Source organism: Silurus meridionalis, chromosome 4 (assembly GCF_014805685.1).
Source record: "Silurus meridionalis isolate SWU-2019-XX chromosome 4, ASM1480568v1, whole genome shotgun sequence".
NCBI lineage: Eukaryota > Metazoa > Chordata > Actinopteri > Siluriformes > Siluridae > Silurus > Silurus meridionalis.
Genome location: NC_060887.1, coordinates 27,706,749 through 27,723,802, shown reverse-complemented (window position 1 = coordinate 27,723,802; position 17,054 = coordinate 27,706,749). Strand labels below are relative to the sequence as shown.

Here is a 17,054-nt window from a genome sequence, read left to right as displayed (position 1 = left end):
ACCCAGGACACTGGATGATCTAGAAAGATTGTGCAAAGAAGAATGGTCAAAAATCCCTCTCTCTGTGTTCTCCAATCTTGTGAAATGTTATAGGAGGAGATTAAGTGCTGTCTTGTTGGCAAAAGGAGGTTGTAAAAGTATTAACATCAGGGGTGCCAATAATTGTGGCACACATGATTTCAAGTTTTTTTTTCTAAATGTGTGATTTGTTTACCACCAAAGTAAAGTACTTAAATAAAAGGTTGGATTTTTCTCTTTTTTTGCATTTGGGTTCTATGTTGTTTTAAAAAAAAGGAGAATTTTTAGAAGTCCACGACCACATCTTAAACAGGGGTGCCAATAATTGTGGAGGGCACTGTAAGGGGGGAAAAAAGTTTCACATGAAACTTAAACATGAACGTTTCAGACTTCTGGTTTTCAGAAATCACTAATTATAAAGAGAGACTTAAAGCACAAAATGCATAGCATTTGTTCTAAAAAAAAAAAAAAACCTTGATTCACTTCATTAACCTGATTTTATTGCATCAATTCATAAAGTATATTTTAATATAATCAAATGTATTTGAAAGTATTTTATGCTTTTTTCCCCCCACATACACCTAATATAAAGAAGCTCTGATTACATGCTTCTAGGCATGTATTGAGAGCACTGATGTAGAATATAGAGCAAAAATTGTCGATGGATTCATTGTGGTGCACAAAAGCTTTACCTGAACAACCAAGTCTTTCAAGGAGCCTGCATTCAACAAGTGAAAATCAGAGGAGCCACAAAACAACAGAATGGCATTACAGTGAACGGTTAGACTTTTCTGAGTAAAAATTTGGAAGAGAAGAAAGCAAAATTCTAACTAACTAAGAACTAAAGAAAAACTAAGAAAAATAAAAAAAAAACTATTGCTAATGAATCCAAATAATTGTTGTCATTTTATACTTATATTCCATATAAATATTTGTATAAACCTTCTATAGAAGTCTGTAAGAATAATGGTATCAAATAACCACAACTTTGAAACGTCGAGTATTGTTGTTTGTTGACTACAGATTGTCAACTTGATAATTTTTCAAATTTTTTATTTATTTTTTTTTTTTTATAATCCAGTTTCTAGTTCTTGATGTTCAGCAGATCAGTTACGGACTATTGATTTGTTCCTAATTCCTAGTTCCTTAATTCAGTTTTTATGTGGTGTTCACTGATGTATTTTCTGACATGCTTTTGAAAGATACATGAAGACCATTTGACCTGTTTATCATCAGTGAATGATTCAGGAGTCTACAGATTGTGTGTCTAATGGGAACATTTCTAAACATGGTAGCAAACAATAATGTATGCTGTACAGTGTAGTATAGTTCACTTCTTTAGCAAATAAACAAATTTAGGACATGCACGAATCAAAATGGTTGCCACTTTTATTGCATAATCTTTAGTTATCTATATAGTTATATATAGTTAAATGTAGTATTACTATTAGTATTATTATCATTTGTTTCCATTTCTGATTTTTTTTTTTTTTTTTGTAAAAACAGACAAACAAGCAAACAATTAAATATAAACTGAATACAATGAAAGATAACATACTTACAGATAACTGAGTAGGCAATAAAAAAAATGTTAAAAAAAAAAAAAAAAGAAACAATAAATAAAGAAAAAGAAAGAAAAAAAAGGAGGACAGTTGTATTATTACTGTTTTTTTTTATGTTGTTTTTTTGTAAAAAAAATACTTCAGGACCTCCAAAAACCTTTTAATAATTAGTATTTATCCTAAATACTAAATATAAACATTGCAATTATTTATAATAGTGCTATTATTTGTACTTTAAGGTTCACAGACATCAAATCTTTGTAAGGTTTCATTTTACATTTAAAATTAGCTATTATTTTTACAGAATTTATTGGTTTATATAATTGGAAGCTAATTACTAGGGAAGTTTGTAAAAAGAAATTGTAAACCAAGTGTATATAACTTACATTTAAAGATAGCTGGCAGTCTTGAACAATAAGGATTTATTTTATTGTATTTTATTGTATTATATATATGCATTGTAATATTAATCACTTATTAGTGATTGTTGTCATACCTCTTGTTTTTCTTTCTTATACATGAAATATGGAATTCTCCCAGAGGATCCAGATCATTAGGTGAGAGGTGGTAGCTTAGTGGTTAAGGCATTGGTCTTTGGATCTAATGGTTGTGAGTTCAAATCCCAGCCATATCAAGCTGACATTCCCCCATAGCTGCTCAGCTGTATGAATGAGATAAATGTAAGTCGCTCTGAATAAGGGCGTCTGCCAAATGCCATAAATGTAGATTATTTAGTTCAAGTTTTAGGTTTCTATATTCTATATTTGGACCGGACCCAGTCAATCAAATCTGTCAGCAACGATGTCTATTTCTGCTGCTTTGACGTGAAGAAATCCCAGCTTACCTGAGACAAAATGAGCCCCAAGAGTGTATTTAGTAAAAGTTCTATACAGACAAAGGTTCGGTGGATGACGTTGTGTGCAGTGTATGGGTCTGTGTGTATGGCGTATTCAGTTGGTGGAGGATAGACAGGCCAAGATAAACATATCAAGCAAAGCGTAGATTAGAGCTAACGGGCTGACTGGCTGTAACAAAGCTTCTATACTTGTGTTATGACATGCTTCAGAAAGCTACAGGTCATGCTGTGCTGCTGCTGCTGACACACACACACACACACACACACACACACACACACACACACACACACACAGGGGAGAGAGAGGATGTTAAAAAGATGCGCAGAAACCTAGAGCCATTTATATTCATAATGCATGATCATTTTTTTCTGTGTGTATGTTTTCCTTGGTCGGTCTAGTTCACCTTCATGTGCTCTTCGCTTTGGTGATACAGCTGAAGGGCCAATCAGGCACATGCACTATGCTTATTAACTGACTAAAAAGGTGCTCCAGCTCTGCCGCCCTTACGCCACTTTGAGCTTCAAGCCAATTAGATGCTTGTTCTATGACTTAGCCTGCTGCCTCCCTAATTGGTTATTTATTTGATTATTTTGCCATATTTTGAGTCATTTACTCCGGGCATGAGCATTTGTGAATGTGTGTCTTCAGATTTGTTTATGTGTGACTGTCTTCAGATTTGTGTGTGTGTGTGTGTTTGTGAGTAAGTGAGTGCCTGAGGAGTCTTCAGATAAGAGCTCTTTTTATTTAGAGTCATTTAGAGAATTTGTTCTTGTAATTCCTTAATGAATTGGGGATGTTGAGCTTGAGGAAATTAAAAAGCATCAGTCATTTTATTGTGTTTCTGTAGTCTGTGTTATGAACATTTTCCCAGCTGATAAGTTTATTTAGTTTTGCCTGTGCATTTAAAAGGCTTCATTAAAAGAGTGGGAAGTGTATGTATTTGCGTGTGTGTGTTGGGGTGGCCAGGTGAGAGCAGATGTGAATTTGTTGTAAGATCATTAACATCCATACTACATACTTCAAATAATTTGATGCTTCTGCTTGCAAATTCGTCAGCACTACAATGTAGGGGAAAAAATCCTGCCTTGTTAAATGTCATTGTCTATGCAATATGAATAATTCAGCTAGTTAAGAAAGTGAACACGACATGTTGGAAAGGTTTGCATTGATTAAGACTATTGTAATAAATTCTGTTAAATGCAGTACTCACAATGGTGTTAGTCATGGCTCAGTTTTACCAACAGGTTCGTTTAACTTTGGGTGGTATCCCCCAATATCATACTTCAATCTAATGACCCATAGCATTCAGCCTAACAACAGTGAGATGTCACCTAGCCTACAGGGTCTTCATATCACACATGTCTAGTGATCCATCAAACCCGCACCTCGTTCTCCACTCCCGCTTATTGAGATATTGATTGATTATGTGACAGCACAATGTGTCATCTTCCTTTCGTGGATCTAAGAGCCTCATTCTTCATTTTTTGCTGGCTTCTTACTGTTACAGTAATTGGTCATGGATGATAGATCAGTAATCTGAAAAGCAGGGAGGAGGAAGTGCTTAAGCCAAAAGGGTTAGACTGGTCATTTGTGCACAGACACACCCACAGACACACTTACAGAATATCCTAGGTTTCCATATTATTTCAGTTTCAGAGACCTTCTGACCAAGCTCCCCATCAAGCTAAAAGTTCATGACCTCAGTGACAATGCTGAGAGAACATATATGGCAGGCTAAGCAAAAAGAAATTCAAATATAATAATAGGGAGCGATGATTAAAAGTCCACTCTAAGGTTGTTTAACATTCAATGAGCAAAAAGCATTCAAATCATCTTTAGGAGCAGTCTGCTTTTCAATAGAATAATTTAAATGGGCAATGATCTATCATCATGTCAGGTGTCTGTCATCAACTAATATTCTCAATATATTACATACACTGTCTATAATGTCATTTTTTCTTTAATTTTATACAGTTTAGTTAACATTTAATATCAAGCATAATTTTTGGGTTATGAACATCTTTCATTTGCTTTAATTTTATTATAAGTGTTCAGTTTCTCCAAGTCTAGATGTTTAACATATTAAATATATCATGGTTATCAAATACAGAGTGTAGCCTGGATGAGTGCCTAGTAGAGTACTTTATTTAGATTGAACTGAGCACTGTAACAGAACCATACACCATATGGCTGCAAGTATATGAAGATCTGACCATCTCATCCTTATGTGTTCCTTTACCAAACTGTTGCAACAAAAGTAAACGCACATACTTTGTTTAGAATGCCTTTCTATGCTGTGCCTTAACATTTCTCCTCACTGAAACTAAGAAGCCCAACCCTATTCCAGCAGGTCAATTCCCTTGTGCACGTAGAAAAGTCCATAAAGACATAGTTTTCAAAGTTAGTGTGGAAAATGTTTTGAGGCCTGCACAGGTCCCTGACCTCAACCCAACACTACAACTGGCATGAATTGGATTTTTAACAGCACCCCAGATATTCTTGTTCTTTATCAATGCTGGTCCCCACTTATGCTCTTGTGGATGAATCAGTAAATCCCAGCAGCCACACTCCAAAAGAATCTAGGTGGTAATAGCAGCAAAAAGGGGAATTAATAAGACATATTACAAACACATTCAATCGTGATTCAATCAGTTGTCCACAAAATGTTGCCATATAGTGTGTCACGTGGCTTTATTGTTTTATTACCCATACACAGTATAGTACACAGTGAAACCTCCTCCAAGACCAGGACCACATTAAACAGCATATATTATAAGAATTATTAATACTAGAAAAATAGTAAAGTTTGTCAGTAGTAGAAATAGATTGACATATCTTGCATTTTGTTTAGAATCTTTAGATTATTATTATTATTTTTTTTTTTTGTAAGGCATATTTAAACATTTTCCTAATTTACTGTAACGTCAGTATCCTTGGCTGAGGCATGTGTTGGCCAGTCACTCACATTTAAAGGAGAAACAAGCTTCCACATATTTTTATAGATTTTTGTTGTATTTACTATTTTAAATTGATTGATGAAGTAATGAAGTGACTTAATTTTTTTTAATAGATTTTTAAAATGTTCGAAGAAAATTATCCACTTATTTTAACTTTAGTTTGTGTGAACTGATTTTAAATGTTTTATGACACTTTGTTGAAAGGTCACTACAATTGATATCTAGGTAAAAAAAAAACTAACAAAAAAATTCACCAAAAGGTATTGTTTAACATCTGAAACAAATAAAAGTCCGCAATCTGAGGCTCTTTGACGCTTTCCGATTGTCACTATGTCTCTCCTTGGCATGGCAGCAACAGAGAACACAACCAAATCACATCAGAGAAAGATAAACAAAACCTCATTAGTTCTAGCAGCCAGGCGGAGGTGAAGTCTGCAGCGTTTTGCTGCTGCCGAGCCTGCATTGCTTTAACCCCGCTGTAACTCACTCGCTCCTGCCTTAGTTGTGCCCCCGTGTGTGCTGAACCGCACATTAGTTTTTAATTGGGAAGGGAATTGAGTTTGCATTTGAATCAACATTCTCACTTTGTAGAATAAGCAAATGTGCATCGGTACAAGACAACTAATTTGTATTATTCAAAACTAATAAATGGCTGCCTTTCATGTAAATTAAGAAAGCAAGTGCATAACCTGGCTTTTGTGCATCCCTTGTCTACTTTCATCAGGTAGACTGTATTTCCAAAGCTTAAAATAGATTTGTGTTGTCCTTTATTTTATTTATTTATTTTTTTTTTTACAGTGACATCATTGTTAAAAAGGGCACCAATATATCACAAACATAAAATGTAAATGTCATGATCAGATTTAATCTTGAAATATGTCAAATGCCAAAATTAATGCAATAGGAAAATTATTTAAAATCAGTGCTACAGTAAGTGCAAGGCAAAGTATAACATTACACTGTCAGTTATAGTTACTTTCACATCAGAAACTGTTGTGAACTGAGTATTTATTTTATTCCTCCTAGACAGGGTAATAAGAAATAAAGTGCTTGGTTAAAGGTTACTCTAAAGAAAGCACTGGGGTGTGTTTGTAGATGGTATTTTTAATCTCTAGCATACAGTATTAACTCTACAATTAATGCATCTGTGTGATTGTTGTTTAATTTATTGTTATTTAATTAATTTCATCTGTTGGCTATGATGCGCTCTCAGCTGATCATGCTGAACATAGCACAGCTGTCTGATGGTTCACACTTCATATAATATAGAACTTTTGGCAAGTAATCAGACACAAATATAAGTGGCTTCCTTCTGGACGTGTACTTCTTTATGTCAGGTTTTGAATGCATTATTTTAATGCCAAATGTAGTCCACCATTTAGCTGCATTACAACACTTTAAAGCAAAATTTGTTTTTTGTCACTGATGTGAAAATAAACAGATAAAATGTAAGAAATACGTTTAGATTTTGTTTTTAACATTAAAACAGACCGGTCATATCTGTCCATCTGTTCTTTTACTCTCTTACTCTTCCTTCACATGTGTCTGCAAGGCATGTGAAAAAGAGGTACAAGTAGTGTTTTCTGTACTCTGTCTTTATTCTGCTGTCATGTATTTAAAAAGCCTGAGGTACATCAATGCAAGCGACAAATCTCACACCCTGAAGGAACAGCCCTGACAGTACTTTGCTGATATTAACAACCATGTTAGTTTCTAAAAACTACTAAAAACTGTGATGCAGTAAATATAAATTAACGGTAATATTGTTTGTGTTTTTGTTTTCCTGCAGACAGCATTGAGGAATACATCCAGACTACTTCCTCACATGTGGAATCTGCAAACCAGGAGCTTGCAAAGGCCAGCCACCACCAGGTAAACTTTAAACTGCATATTTCTGTTCAAGAAATTAATTTAATCTCATTCTGTTGCTAAACAATTTCTGAAAGCACCTCATCACAGCTAGGAAGAATGATTCACATGCTGAAAATATAGGACTGTTCCATAATGCTTATTATTGCACCTTAATGCTGTAGAGACCTTTAGACCATATACACTTTTTAAGTGCATCTCCAAACTGCACTTCATGAAGGACTTCGGGGATAATGGTGGACACAATCTAATTTTTTACAGAAAGTAGATTTGCTGAAGTACATCACTCTATAATTACACTACTTGCGACTTATGCAGTTCGAACGTACTTGTCTTTTTACCTGAGAGATTTAATCTTTTTTCTGTGTCGATGATAATAATTTACTAACAAGCAGTAAGATGCACAGAGGAGATCAAGGTTCTGAGGGTCAGTTCTGAAGTTGTTGATTGACTATTGTAAATTGTGTGAGTGTGTGTGTGTGAGGCCCTGTGATATACTGGTTTTTCTTACAGGGAGTATTCCTGTCTTGCAACCAGTATTTGTGGAATATTGGCTCTGGAAACACTATGACCCTGAACAGGATGACAGGATTATAGCAATTTTGATCAGCTGATCTTCTATCTAGTAATATATAGTGTAATCATGTAAGAATTCATTGGCATAGTATAGAAGCCACAGTATATCACTAGTGTTATTGCCTGTATATATATATATATATATATATATATATAATTTATAATAATAATTATTATTAATAATAAACATATTTTCAATAATTTGCCCTTATGTTACTTGATGGGCTGCATTATCATAAGCTAACCATGTCATAATCTTCCTTTAATGCTGAAGACCACAGATGTTTACATGGTTTTGAACTGAGCTTTGCACAAATCAGGTGTCCACGTCAGCAGGAATTGCATATTTTCATGCTCGCTTGACAAAGTTCTCATAGGGATAAAGGAAACGGTCCTAATTTGCTGATCTTAATGGTTTTGAATGAGCCTTGAGTCTACTTTAGACTATAATGTTTCACACTTTTTTAATGAGTGTGTGTTGTCTTATGTAACATAAATGATGGCTCTTTGTTAGCAAAAAGCTAGCTAATTCATTTTTCATTAATCTATAGTTGCGGGAATACATTTCCGCCATTATCGCAATCCATTAACTGAAATGTATATAGCCACATTATTTTCCTACTTGCTTTTTAGCTCCAAGCATCAGATTTTTTAAAAGTTAATTGTGCAGTGTATAAGTTGTTTAATTAAAAACGAACAATAGTATGCTCAAGTTCAAGTTTATTTCTATAGCGATTTTCATAAGGAACATTTTCTTAAAGCAGCTTTACAGAACTTAAGAATTAAAGGAAATGATGTGTATTTATTTCTGATGAGCAGCTTGGGAACCCATTTGGTTAATATCAGGAGTGTGATTATAAATCTTAAAAACAATACAAACCACCAGAGAGTGACTGCTTTCCATTTTGTCAATTCCATGTTTAGAAGCAAAAACAATAAGGAAAAACTGGAGAAAGTACAGTAACTGCATGACAGTTTGCTTTCCTTTCTTCGTATTTGTTTTTTAACATTTCCTTAGTGTATTCTTTAAAAATTTGATGTGTCCTTTTTTTGTTCTTTTTTTCATTTGGTAAAATAATATGCCTGCTTTTCTGATGCTTGGGTTTAAAATCCAATACCAAACAGCAGACTACGGTAGTTGTATGTCACTGCTGTTTATTCCTTTGAAATATTATTGTTTAGTTTTATCTAGAGAAAAACATTTGCTTGCTTTCTGTCTTTTACATTTTGGTTTTCTTTGTGACTTCTTAGTGAACAGCACAGTGTGACTGCTGCTTTCCAGTTTTGTTTTACTTTATTTCTTTTTTATATTATTATTGAATTTTTTTAGTTTTGCTGTCATTAGTAAGCAACCACAAAGCCTACTTTGAATTAAGATTAGGAAATAATAATGTGTTTGCAGAGTAATGCACCACAAACCAGGAGAGAGGGTTCCCACATGTTCAATTTTGAAGAAAATATTTTATTTACAATAGTTTTGAAACAAAATAATGTGAAACATTATTATTATTGACAACATTTCTTTTTAAAATTGCTCATGCTAAAAATATTCCTGAAATCTAACCTTTAATTAAAGTCAGTTTGCTTTACATTTTAAATAAAAGTAAATTTAAAGGGGAATAAAAAGAACGTACTTATTTAAGCCGTATTTTTTCCTTAATTTCAGTGTCCATTCATCCTTTGGGCTAAACCCAAAAATCTACCTCACTAATTTCCTTTTTCATTCCTTTACTCCTTTCAGAAGTAGGGAAGCAAATGAGTGAATAGCAACAGCTTTTGGATTAATTGTCATTTCATTATCTCACTGAGAGTTCAGCCGTGAACAAACTCACACAGAGCAATTTAGCACTTCAGCAGTCCCGCTAGCCGCACCCTGAGGGGAGGGAGGGGGCGCCTGTAACTCTGAACACTCGTACATTCCCCGCATGCATCTCTTCTAAGTATTTATACAGCCGTCGCATGTAATAACCAATTAAAAAGAACAGGCCATTTTCTGTTCTGTAGCCCTACATGTCTAATACATCCTGGAAATAAACGAAATCTGTTTCTCACTGCTTTTTAAAGGAGTGGTGGTGGATCAGTCTAATCAGAGCTCAGATGAACAGGATAATGCAGTATTGTTCATTACCATTCAGAGCTTTGTGTGGTGTACTGCAGTGGACAATCTGTGAACAGTTCAGTAGAAAATGAACATTTCGGACATCAATATTGCATCTTTTATTCTGACAAAGTTTTTTATTTGCTTGAAGCTGTGTTTAATTCTGCATGTATAAAGAAGTGTGTGGTTGGATGATCATCTGCATTGTAAGTTTTCTGTTTGAGTTCTGCTCTGCTCACACTTTGCTTTTCCTATTTGGTCTAAGCTGCATGATGATGTATGCATATTAACTGTACTAAGACCAAACTGCTCTCTCTCTGTCTCTCTGTCTCTCTCTCTCTCTCTCTCTCTCTCTCTCTCTCTCTCTCTCTCTCTCACTCCCACCTTTACACACACAAACACAGGCCAGAGTGGAACCTACAGCGCCATTTATATGGAATCATACGGCTCATGAAATTCATTAGGACTGTGACAGTTAATTGCATTTCATGATAATTCTACTCAGATCCCTCAGACAAAAGCAGGCTGAGCTTTTAAACTCTTATGTTAGCAAGTGTGTGTGTGTTGTTTGGGTAAAATTATTTCAGTGGATGAACTGTAGTTCTCATTAAGTGACAAAATGTTTTTTGCAATAGTGCAGTAATGCATTTCAGATCACATCGCCCTGGCAGTAACAACATGAAGTTGTAAAGATGACTTTTTGTATTCATGAAGCAAGATGGTAATGGTCATTTATCAAAGTCCATCTGTTTAATGCTTTGACCTTCATACGCACATACATGCCATCAAGATGTTGAGCAAATATATGATGAGAATTTGCATGTCTATTCCAGTAAATGTTGCTAAAGTTAGATATATTTAGAATGAGATATAACATTTGAATGTATGGAGCCATGGGGCTTGCACTACTGGTAGTATTACTTACACATGTACTGTACGTAGATGTAGTGTGCGTGTGCGTGTGTGTGTGTGTGTGTGAATAACATTGATTACCTCTTCATCATGTCACCCGTAAACATTCACTAAGTAAACATTTTGTGCTCAAAGTTGACGTGTTAGAAGCAGGAAAAATGGGCAAGTGTAAGAATATAAGTAAGTCAAACGGGCCAGATCTTTGATGACTGGACGACTGGTTCAGAACATCTCCAAAACTGCAATTCTTCTGAGTTGTTCCCCGTTTGCAGTGATCAGTATCTATCAAAAGTGGTCCAAGAAAGAACAGTGGTGAACCGGTGCAGATTTTAAACATTTTTGAAAGTAGTTAATGTCAGCGTTGCATTTCTTATGCCAGATTTTGCAATTAGTTAGGCTGGAAATATTGCTGAAACAGCCAACCTTGGTGTTAATGTTATTAGCTCTTCCATGTGCACATTACAATGAACGACAATGAACAAAGGTATGTCTTAAACTGCTCAGAACAAGTTGCCTAATTGTATGCCTAATGCCTGTATAACGTTTACCCTCAGCACTCTATTGCAAGTTTACTCTATAACATATGTTAAATGTAAGTCAGATAACCTCTTGTGGGTTTTTTTTTGGTGTCTGTTATTTATATCTCTTCTATCTATGTATTGTTCGTGTTCTGTCGCAACCAATTCTGTGGTTATACTATAAAAGTATAACCAAACTAACCAAATAAGTATAATATTAGCCACTACTACTACTACTACTACTACTACTACTACTACTACTAATAATAATAATAATAAAAATGCAATAAACTATGTACACTCTTTTTACTAAATGACAATTGGCTTGAAAATAAGAAATAATACTAATTAGTTAGGTTATGCTTGATATATTGAGAAACTAATTTCTTATGCAAATTGTTTACCTAAACATATGTCAATGGGCAATTCATGTGAATTTTTTAAAGGAAGAAATCTGTGTAGGTGAGTCTGACATGCACGATGATGCAGCACAGTGGCATCCGAGTAATCACAGCAATGTGTCCGACTGTGTCATGCACATCTGCAGTGCAGAACAGGACCACAAGCCCATGTTTATTTGATACACCACATCAGCTCAACTGGGACTGAATGTTTATGCTAATTTCACCTAAGCCGATTACATGCCAAGCAGTGTCACTGCAAATGCTACTTATTATACAGACTTCCAATTTTCCAAGCAGATAAGATACAGGCAGCATAATGTTGTCACTAATCATCCTTTTGCATTATTATGGCATTATAAAGACATTTTTCATGTCACACAAGGTAGATAGCTTTCTATACTTAGACTCTGTATTATAGCGGTAAACTGTTAAATTAAACATAAAAATTATATATAAATATAAAATGAATATTGCAGACAGTAATTCTATATTTATGGTAAAACAATAATAGAAATTGTTTTCTTTTATCAATATTATTTTCCCTAAATTGGACAAAATATTACTATAGCTAAAAATCTATATGTATGTATTTTGAATTAATATGGTTACTTTAATGCAAATGAACATTACCTCCTGAAGGGATGATTGGATTAAAAAAAAAAGGTACAAATAAATATAATTTATTATAGCTGTTTTCTTTGCGGTACCTGAAAAATCAATAAAACAAAGCTTAGACAGTCTAAATTGGCATGTAAGGGGCTTTCACTTTAAGAAAGATTTACTTTACTACCAAGTCAAGTTTACAGACTTCTTGTCAATTTAATGCTGCACCTCTGCTCAGTAAAGAAGCTACTGTGGAGTTTTGACAACTAGCAAAAAGCAATCCATCTTCAGTCCAAAAGCAACTCTGTGTGGTTTAGTTGCTTAATACTCAACAATGTTGGAAGAACTGGCAATAGAGGAGATGGGATGTATATGTAATGAGGCCTGTCCAGCTCTGCCAGACTAAATTTGCCATGCTAAATTTTCCACATCTGGGTTGTTGAGTCCGTCTTCAATTAAGCATGTTCATGTAATTTCGACCTTACCTATTTGTCATGACTCCACTTTATAGCCTAAAGGTGTCGCTCCCTCCAAAGGGACAGTTTTGGGGTACATTTAGAAGCCCATAGTTCTATTACTGTGACTGCTCTCCTCAGCAGGTGACATGTACCACGTACAACATACAGTATGGGTTGATTTTGATATTCAAGCATAATAATATCTGCTATATGTATGGCTGATAAAGGGGGCTGCCCTTGTTGCTGCCACCTTTAGGGCTGCTGCCAAGCACCAAAGTAGACCCTTCTGCAGAAACTGCTAAAACTAGAGTTAAACATTTCAGATCAGAATATCTCAGATATGGGTCTAGAAATAAAATCCCTGTGATCATGTGAAAAAGGGGCAAAAAGGTAACATTTCCAAACAGAGAATAGTAAATTCATACACAATGTTCCTGAGATGGACAATGCAAAGTCAGTAAGCACATGACGAGAGTGTATATTCTGCTCTCTGTAGATTCATATATACGAGACAACATGAACGCACAAAAGTCTTGCAGTGTGGTTATTTTTGACCAAACACTATTGAAGAAATCAAAGCAGTAAGTTTAAAATAATAATTAAATAATACAAAACCTAGTAATGTAAAGCAGATAAAACTTGATTTTTGATGTGCTTGTTGCTGCCAAAAGCGAACACTTATTGTGTCAGAAATATTACAAGCAAATCACAATAGCGCCTACAATTTGCACTATGGCCTCATAAACAGACTTCTGTTGACTTGTAGTATTCTAAACTGGCTTCTCTATTATTTATTATCTCCATTATAAAGACTTTATAAAAGCTGTCCTTTCATTTAAAATATAAATAAAATAAAAAATGTCTTTACTGGCTTATCAAAAACATATGCTTTCTGTCAATCCCTTTATATCAACATGTACCTTCATTCAGTCTTAATTTTTATATATATATATATATATATATATATATATATATATATATATATATATATATATATATATATATATATATATATACTTCTCCTCTCCATCCTCAGCTAAGTCAGGGAAATCAGTCTAAAATAGAATAACAGCTCTTTTGTTGTCAAAAGCTCCTTTTTGTACCTCTTCACCTTATTCACTTTTATATTTTGCTGTTTTCCCTAAAAGGCAGTAGAAGCCAGGATGACACAGAATGAGAAGCGCCACAGGGAGTCTGCTGAGCGAAAGAAGGAGAGAGAGGAAGAGAGAAAGAGAGGGAGAGGAGAAAGTTTAAGAAAGAAGCTGCAGAATCTGTGGTGACCAGCTGCAAGAGAGAAGATAGCAGAGAGCGGCTTTTAATTCTCAATCCCCACAGAGCCTTTGAAAATTACCAATCTTCTTATCACAGACGCAGGGCTGCTTATGCAAATTGTTGTAGAGTGGAACGTTTAAATGGAAAATTACTCGACAGCAGTTTTTTTTTGCCTCCCCACTACCCGACCACCACCCCCCACCCTCGCTTTGCCTCTCTCTCTTTCCACATAGAAAGCCTGTTTCCAGTCTCAGATAAGAAGATGAATTGTGCTCCGTGCTTTGAAGCGCGTCAGGATTTAAAGACTCCAAGCCCAGCTCTGGTCTAGCACTGCTGCTCTCAACCGTTTTGTAGTAAGAAACGAATGAAAAAAGTGCAAAAGAAAAGCATTTCAAAGCATCGTAAGTTCTGTGCTCCCAAACACGGGTGCTGCCTGAGGATGTCAAGTTTGAAAAATATATATTTAAATAGATCTACTCAGCACTTAAATGCACTTTCCCAATGTTTTCTATTTATCTATTTGTAGTTCTGGCTTAATTCATAAACATGACAAAATAATGGGAAAGAGGGTAAAGGCTTGGGAGGAACGTAATGCCAATTAGCACTAGTGGCATTCTAAACAAACAAACATGAAATTTTACCATGTAATCCCTTATCAGAGGCACAGGATGTGTCAGGAAAGAACAGAACAGACCTTATAAGCATCACTGAATCTGCATTTGGTTTTTGCCATAGGGCACAGCATGAACAAACTTTCAAAGTTCAGTTTGGGTCAATTCACTGAGGATATTGCGGATCATGGGAATATATGATTGCGATTATAATACAACATTTATATATATATATATATATATATATATATATATATATATATATATATATATATATATATATATAGTTTATTTGCTGGTTGCTACAGACAGGAAAAATCTTAATTCAAAAATTCATGGAGAACTAAAATCCATCCAGGCAGGTGTTCACTCATAAATGTGAACATCCTACCATGCTCTGTTGCATGTTGCTGAGCAGGCCTATTTGATCTGAATTGTGGTTTAAAATGAAAAGATCTAAGGGACACTGAAGAAAGGCAAAAATGATAGGAGTTTCAGATACAAACACTTCTCAAATGGCAAGTGACTATAAGATAGACGTCAATATAATGTCTGAAAATTAAATGTGTCATCAAAATCATACATTTTATAAACACAATGCTTTTTTTCATAGAAAAAAAGAGGAGCAACAATCCGTCCATTAGGACAATATCAGTAATCAGACAGTCAGCAAAATAGTCCATTAACAAATACATGCTGTTGTCCATTCATATGCCATTTGCTTGTGTAGTGACTGGTATTTATTGTATTGTCTAGAGAAGGTCTGTATATATTTCTTGCATCTCAGGGGTACTTATGTGCATATGTATTTAATATTAAATGGTTTGAATATGTGATTATAGTATAGTATATAATATATGCACAGTCTAAGAACAATAAGTCAAATCTAAAAGGCTTTGAAAACTAAAATCAATTGAGTCTTTTGGGACAGTTCCAAGTAGATCCTAAGTAGAATTATGCACATTTTTCCAATGGTGTATGATGACCAGCATGTTGAACTGAAATAATGGAAATGGAAAACAATGTTACACTTCATATTGTTGTATAAAATAGTATTTTGTTTCTCATACTAAAAATCTCACTGGCAAACACAAGCTTTGGGGTCCTGCACCTGAAGGAAAAGGTCAAGAGGTTTACTTGTTATTCATGGTTATCCTCATAACTTTGTCGATATATACAGTGTATAGTTACTAGTAAAATGTCAAATGTTGTGTATGTTGCAAAAATAATTGCCGACAGGAAATGTGTTTATCTTACAATCGTATCCCCTGTTTGTTTTCACAGAAGCAGCTGAGAAAAAGGAAATGCTATTTATTAATGTGTGGAGTATTCGTTCTGATTCTACTCATCATCATCATTGCTTTGTCAACCAGAAACTAAAAGCAGACCCACAGGTAAGCCATCTGCCTGATCATCAGCACACAAAACTAATATACTTAAATTCTAATTAATACATTATGTTAATTTAGTCATAAGAAAGTTAAATATGATCAGGTTATAAATTATATTTGATAATTAAATTAATTGCCTTTGTTCATCACAAATGATAGTGAGCCCAGAAACTATATTATCTTAAGTTTTTAATAGCAAATATGTCAGTTTCATTGTGCCATTCAGTTAGTGAATTAAAACAAAGCTTATATAATGTGTTATAAAAAGAAGCACAAATTAGCTAACATGCTGAAATTAAGCTCTTGACATTTGTGTAACCTGGAAAAATAAATCCACATGAAATTAGCCGTGTGAGCTTTTTTTCCCCCAGATCACGTGTCTAATGCTAATATTTAATGTGTAATTTTTCTGTAAAATAATGTGGCCAGCTTCTGAATAATTCATCATTCAGAAAGGGGGGACAAGTCACTGAAATTCTTTTGCCTCATTATACTTGCGCTATATGGACCAAAGCATTCTGACACCAGACTTTTCCATCCATATGTGGTTCTTCCTCAAACTGTTAATACTGTTAACATAAGATTTTCCCATTCACTTGAACTAAGGGAACTTGTTCCAGCATGACAGTGCCCCTGTAAATAAAGTGAGCTCCAAGAAGATATGGTTTACATGGTTTGGCGTGAAGATCTTGAGTGGCCTTCTATAGAGTTCTGACCTCAACCCTACTGAACATCTTGAATGCTGATTATACCCCAGGTCTCCTTACCCTACATCAGTACCTGACCTAACTAAATCCCTGTTGGCTGAATAAGCACAGATCTCCACATCCACACTCCAAAATCTGGTGGAACATCTTCCTGGAACAGTGGAGGATATTGTAAAGACAAATGTGGACTAAATGTGGACTTTGAAATGTAGAAACGTTTTCCAAAACACATACAGTATGA

General features: G+C 34.6%; 1 protein-coding gene across 1 annotated transcript in view; it reads left to right on the top strand.

Moving 5' to 3' along the window:
- tsnare1 (T-SNARE Domain Containing 1) overlaps window positions 1-17,054 on the top strand; it is a 136,565-nt gene that overhangs the window by 103,384 nt on the left and 16,127 nt on the right. Inside the window, exons 11-12 of the mRNA XM_046848242.1 lie at window positions 7,184-7,266; window positions 16,000-16,109. Of these exons, the coding sequence (XP_046704198.1) occupies window positions 7,184-7,266; window positions 16,000-16,095 (179 nt within the window). The 3' untranslated portion in view covers window positions 16,096-16,109. The remainder of the gene's footprint in view (window positions 1-7,183; window positions 7,267-15,999; window positions 16,110-17,054) is intronic.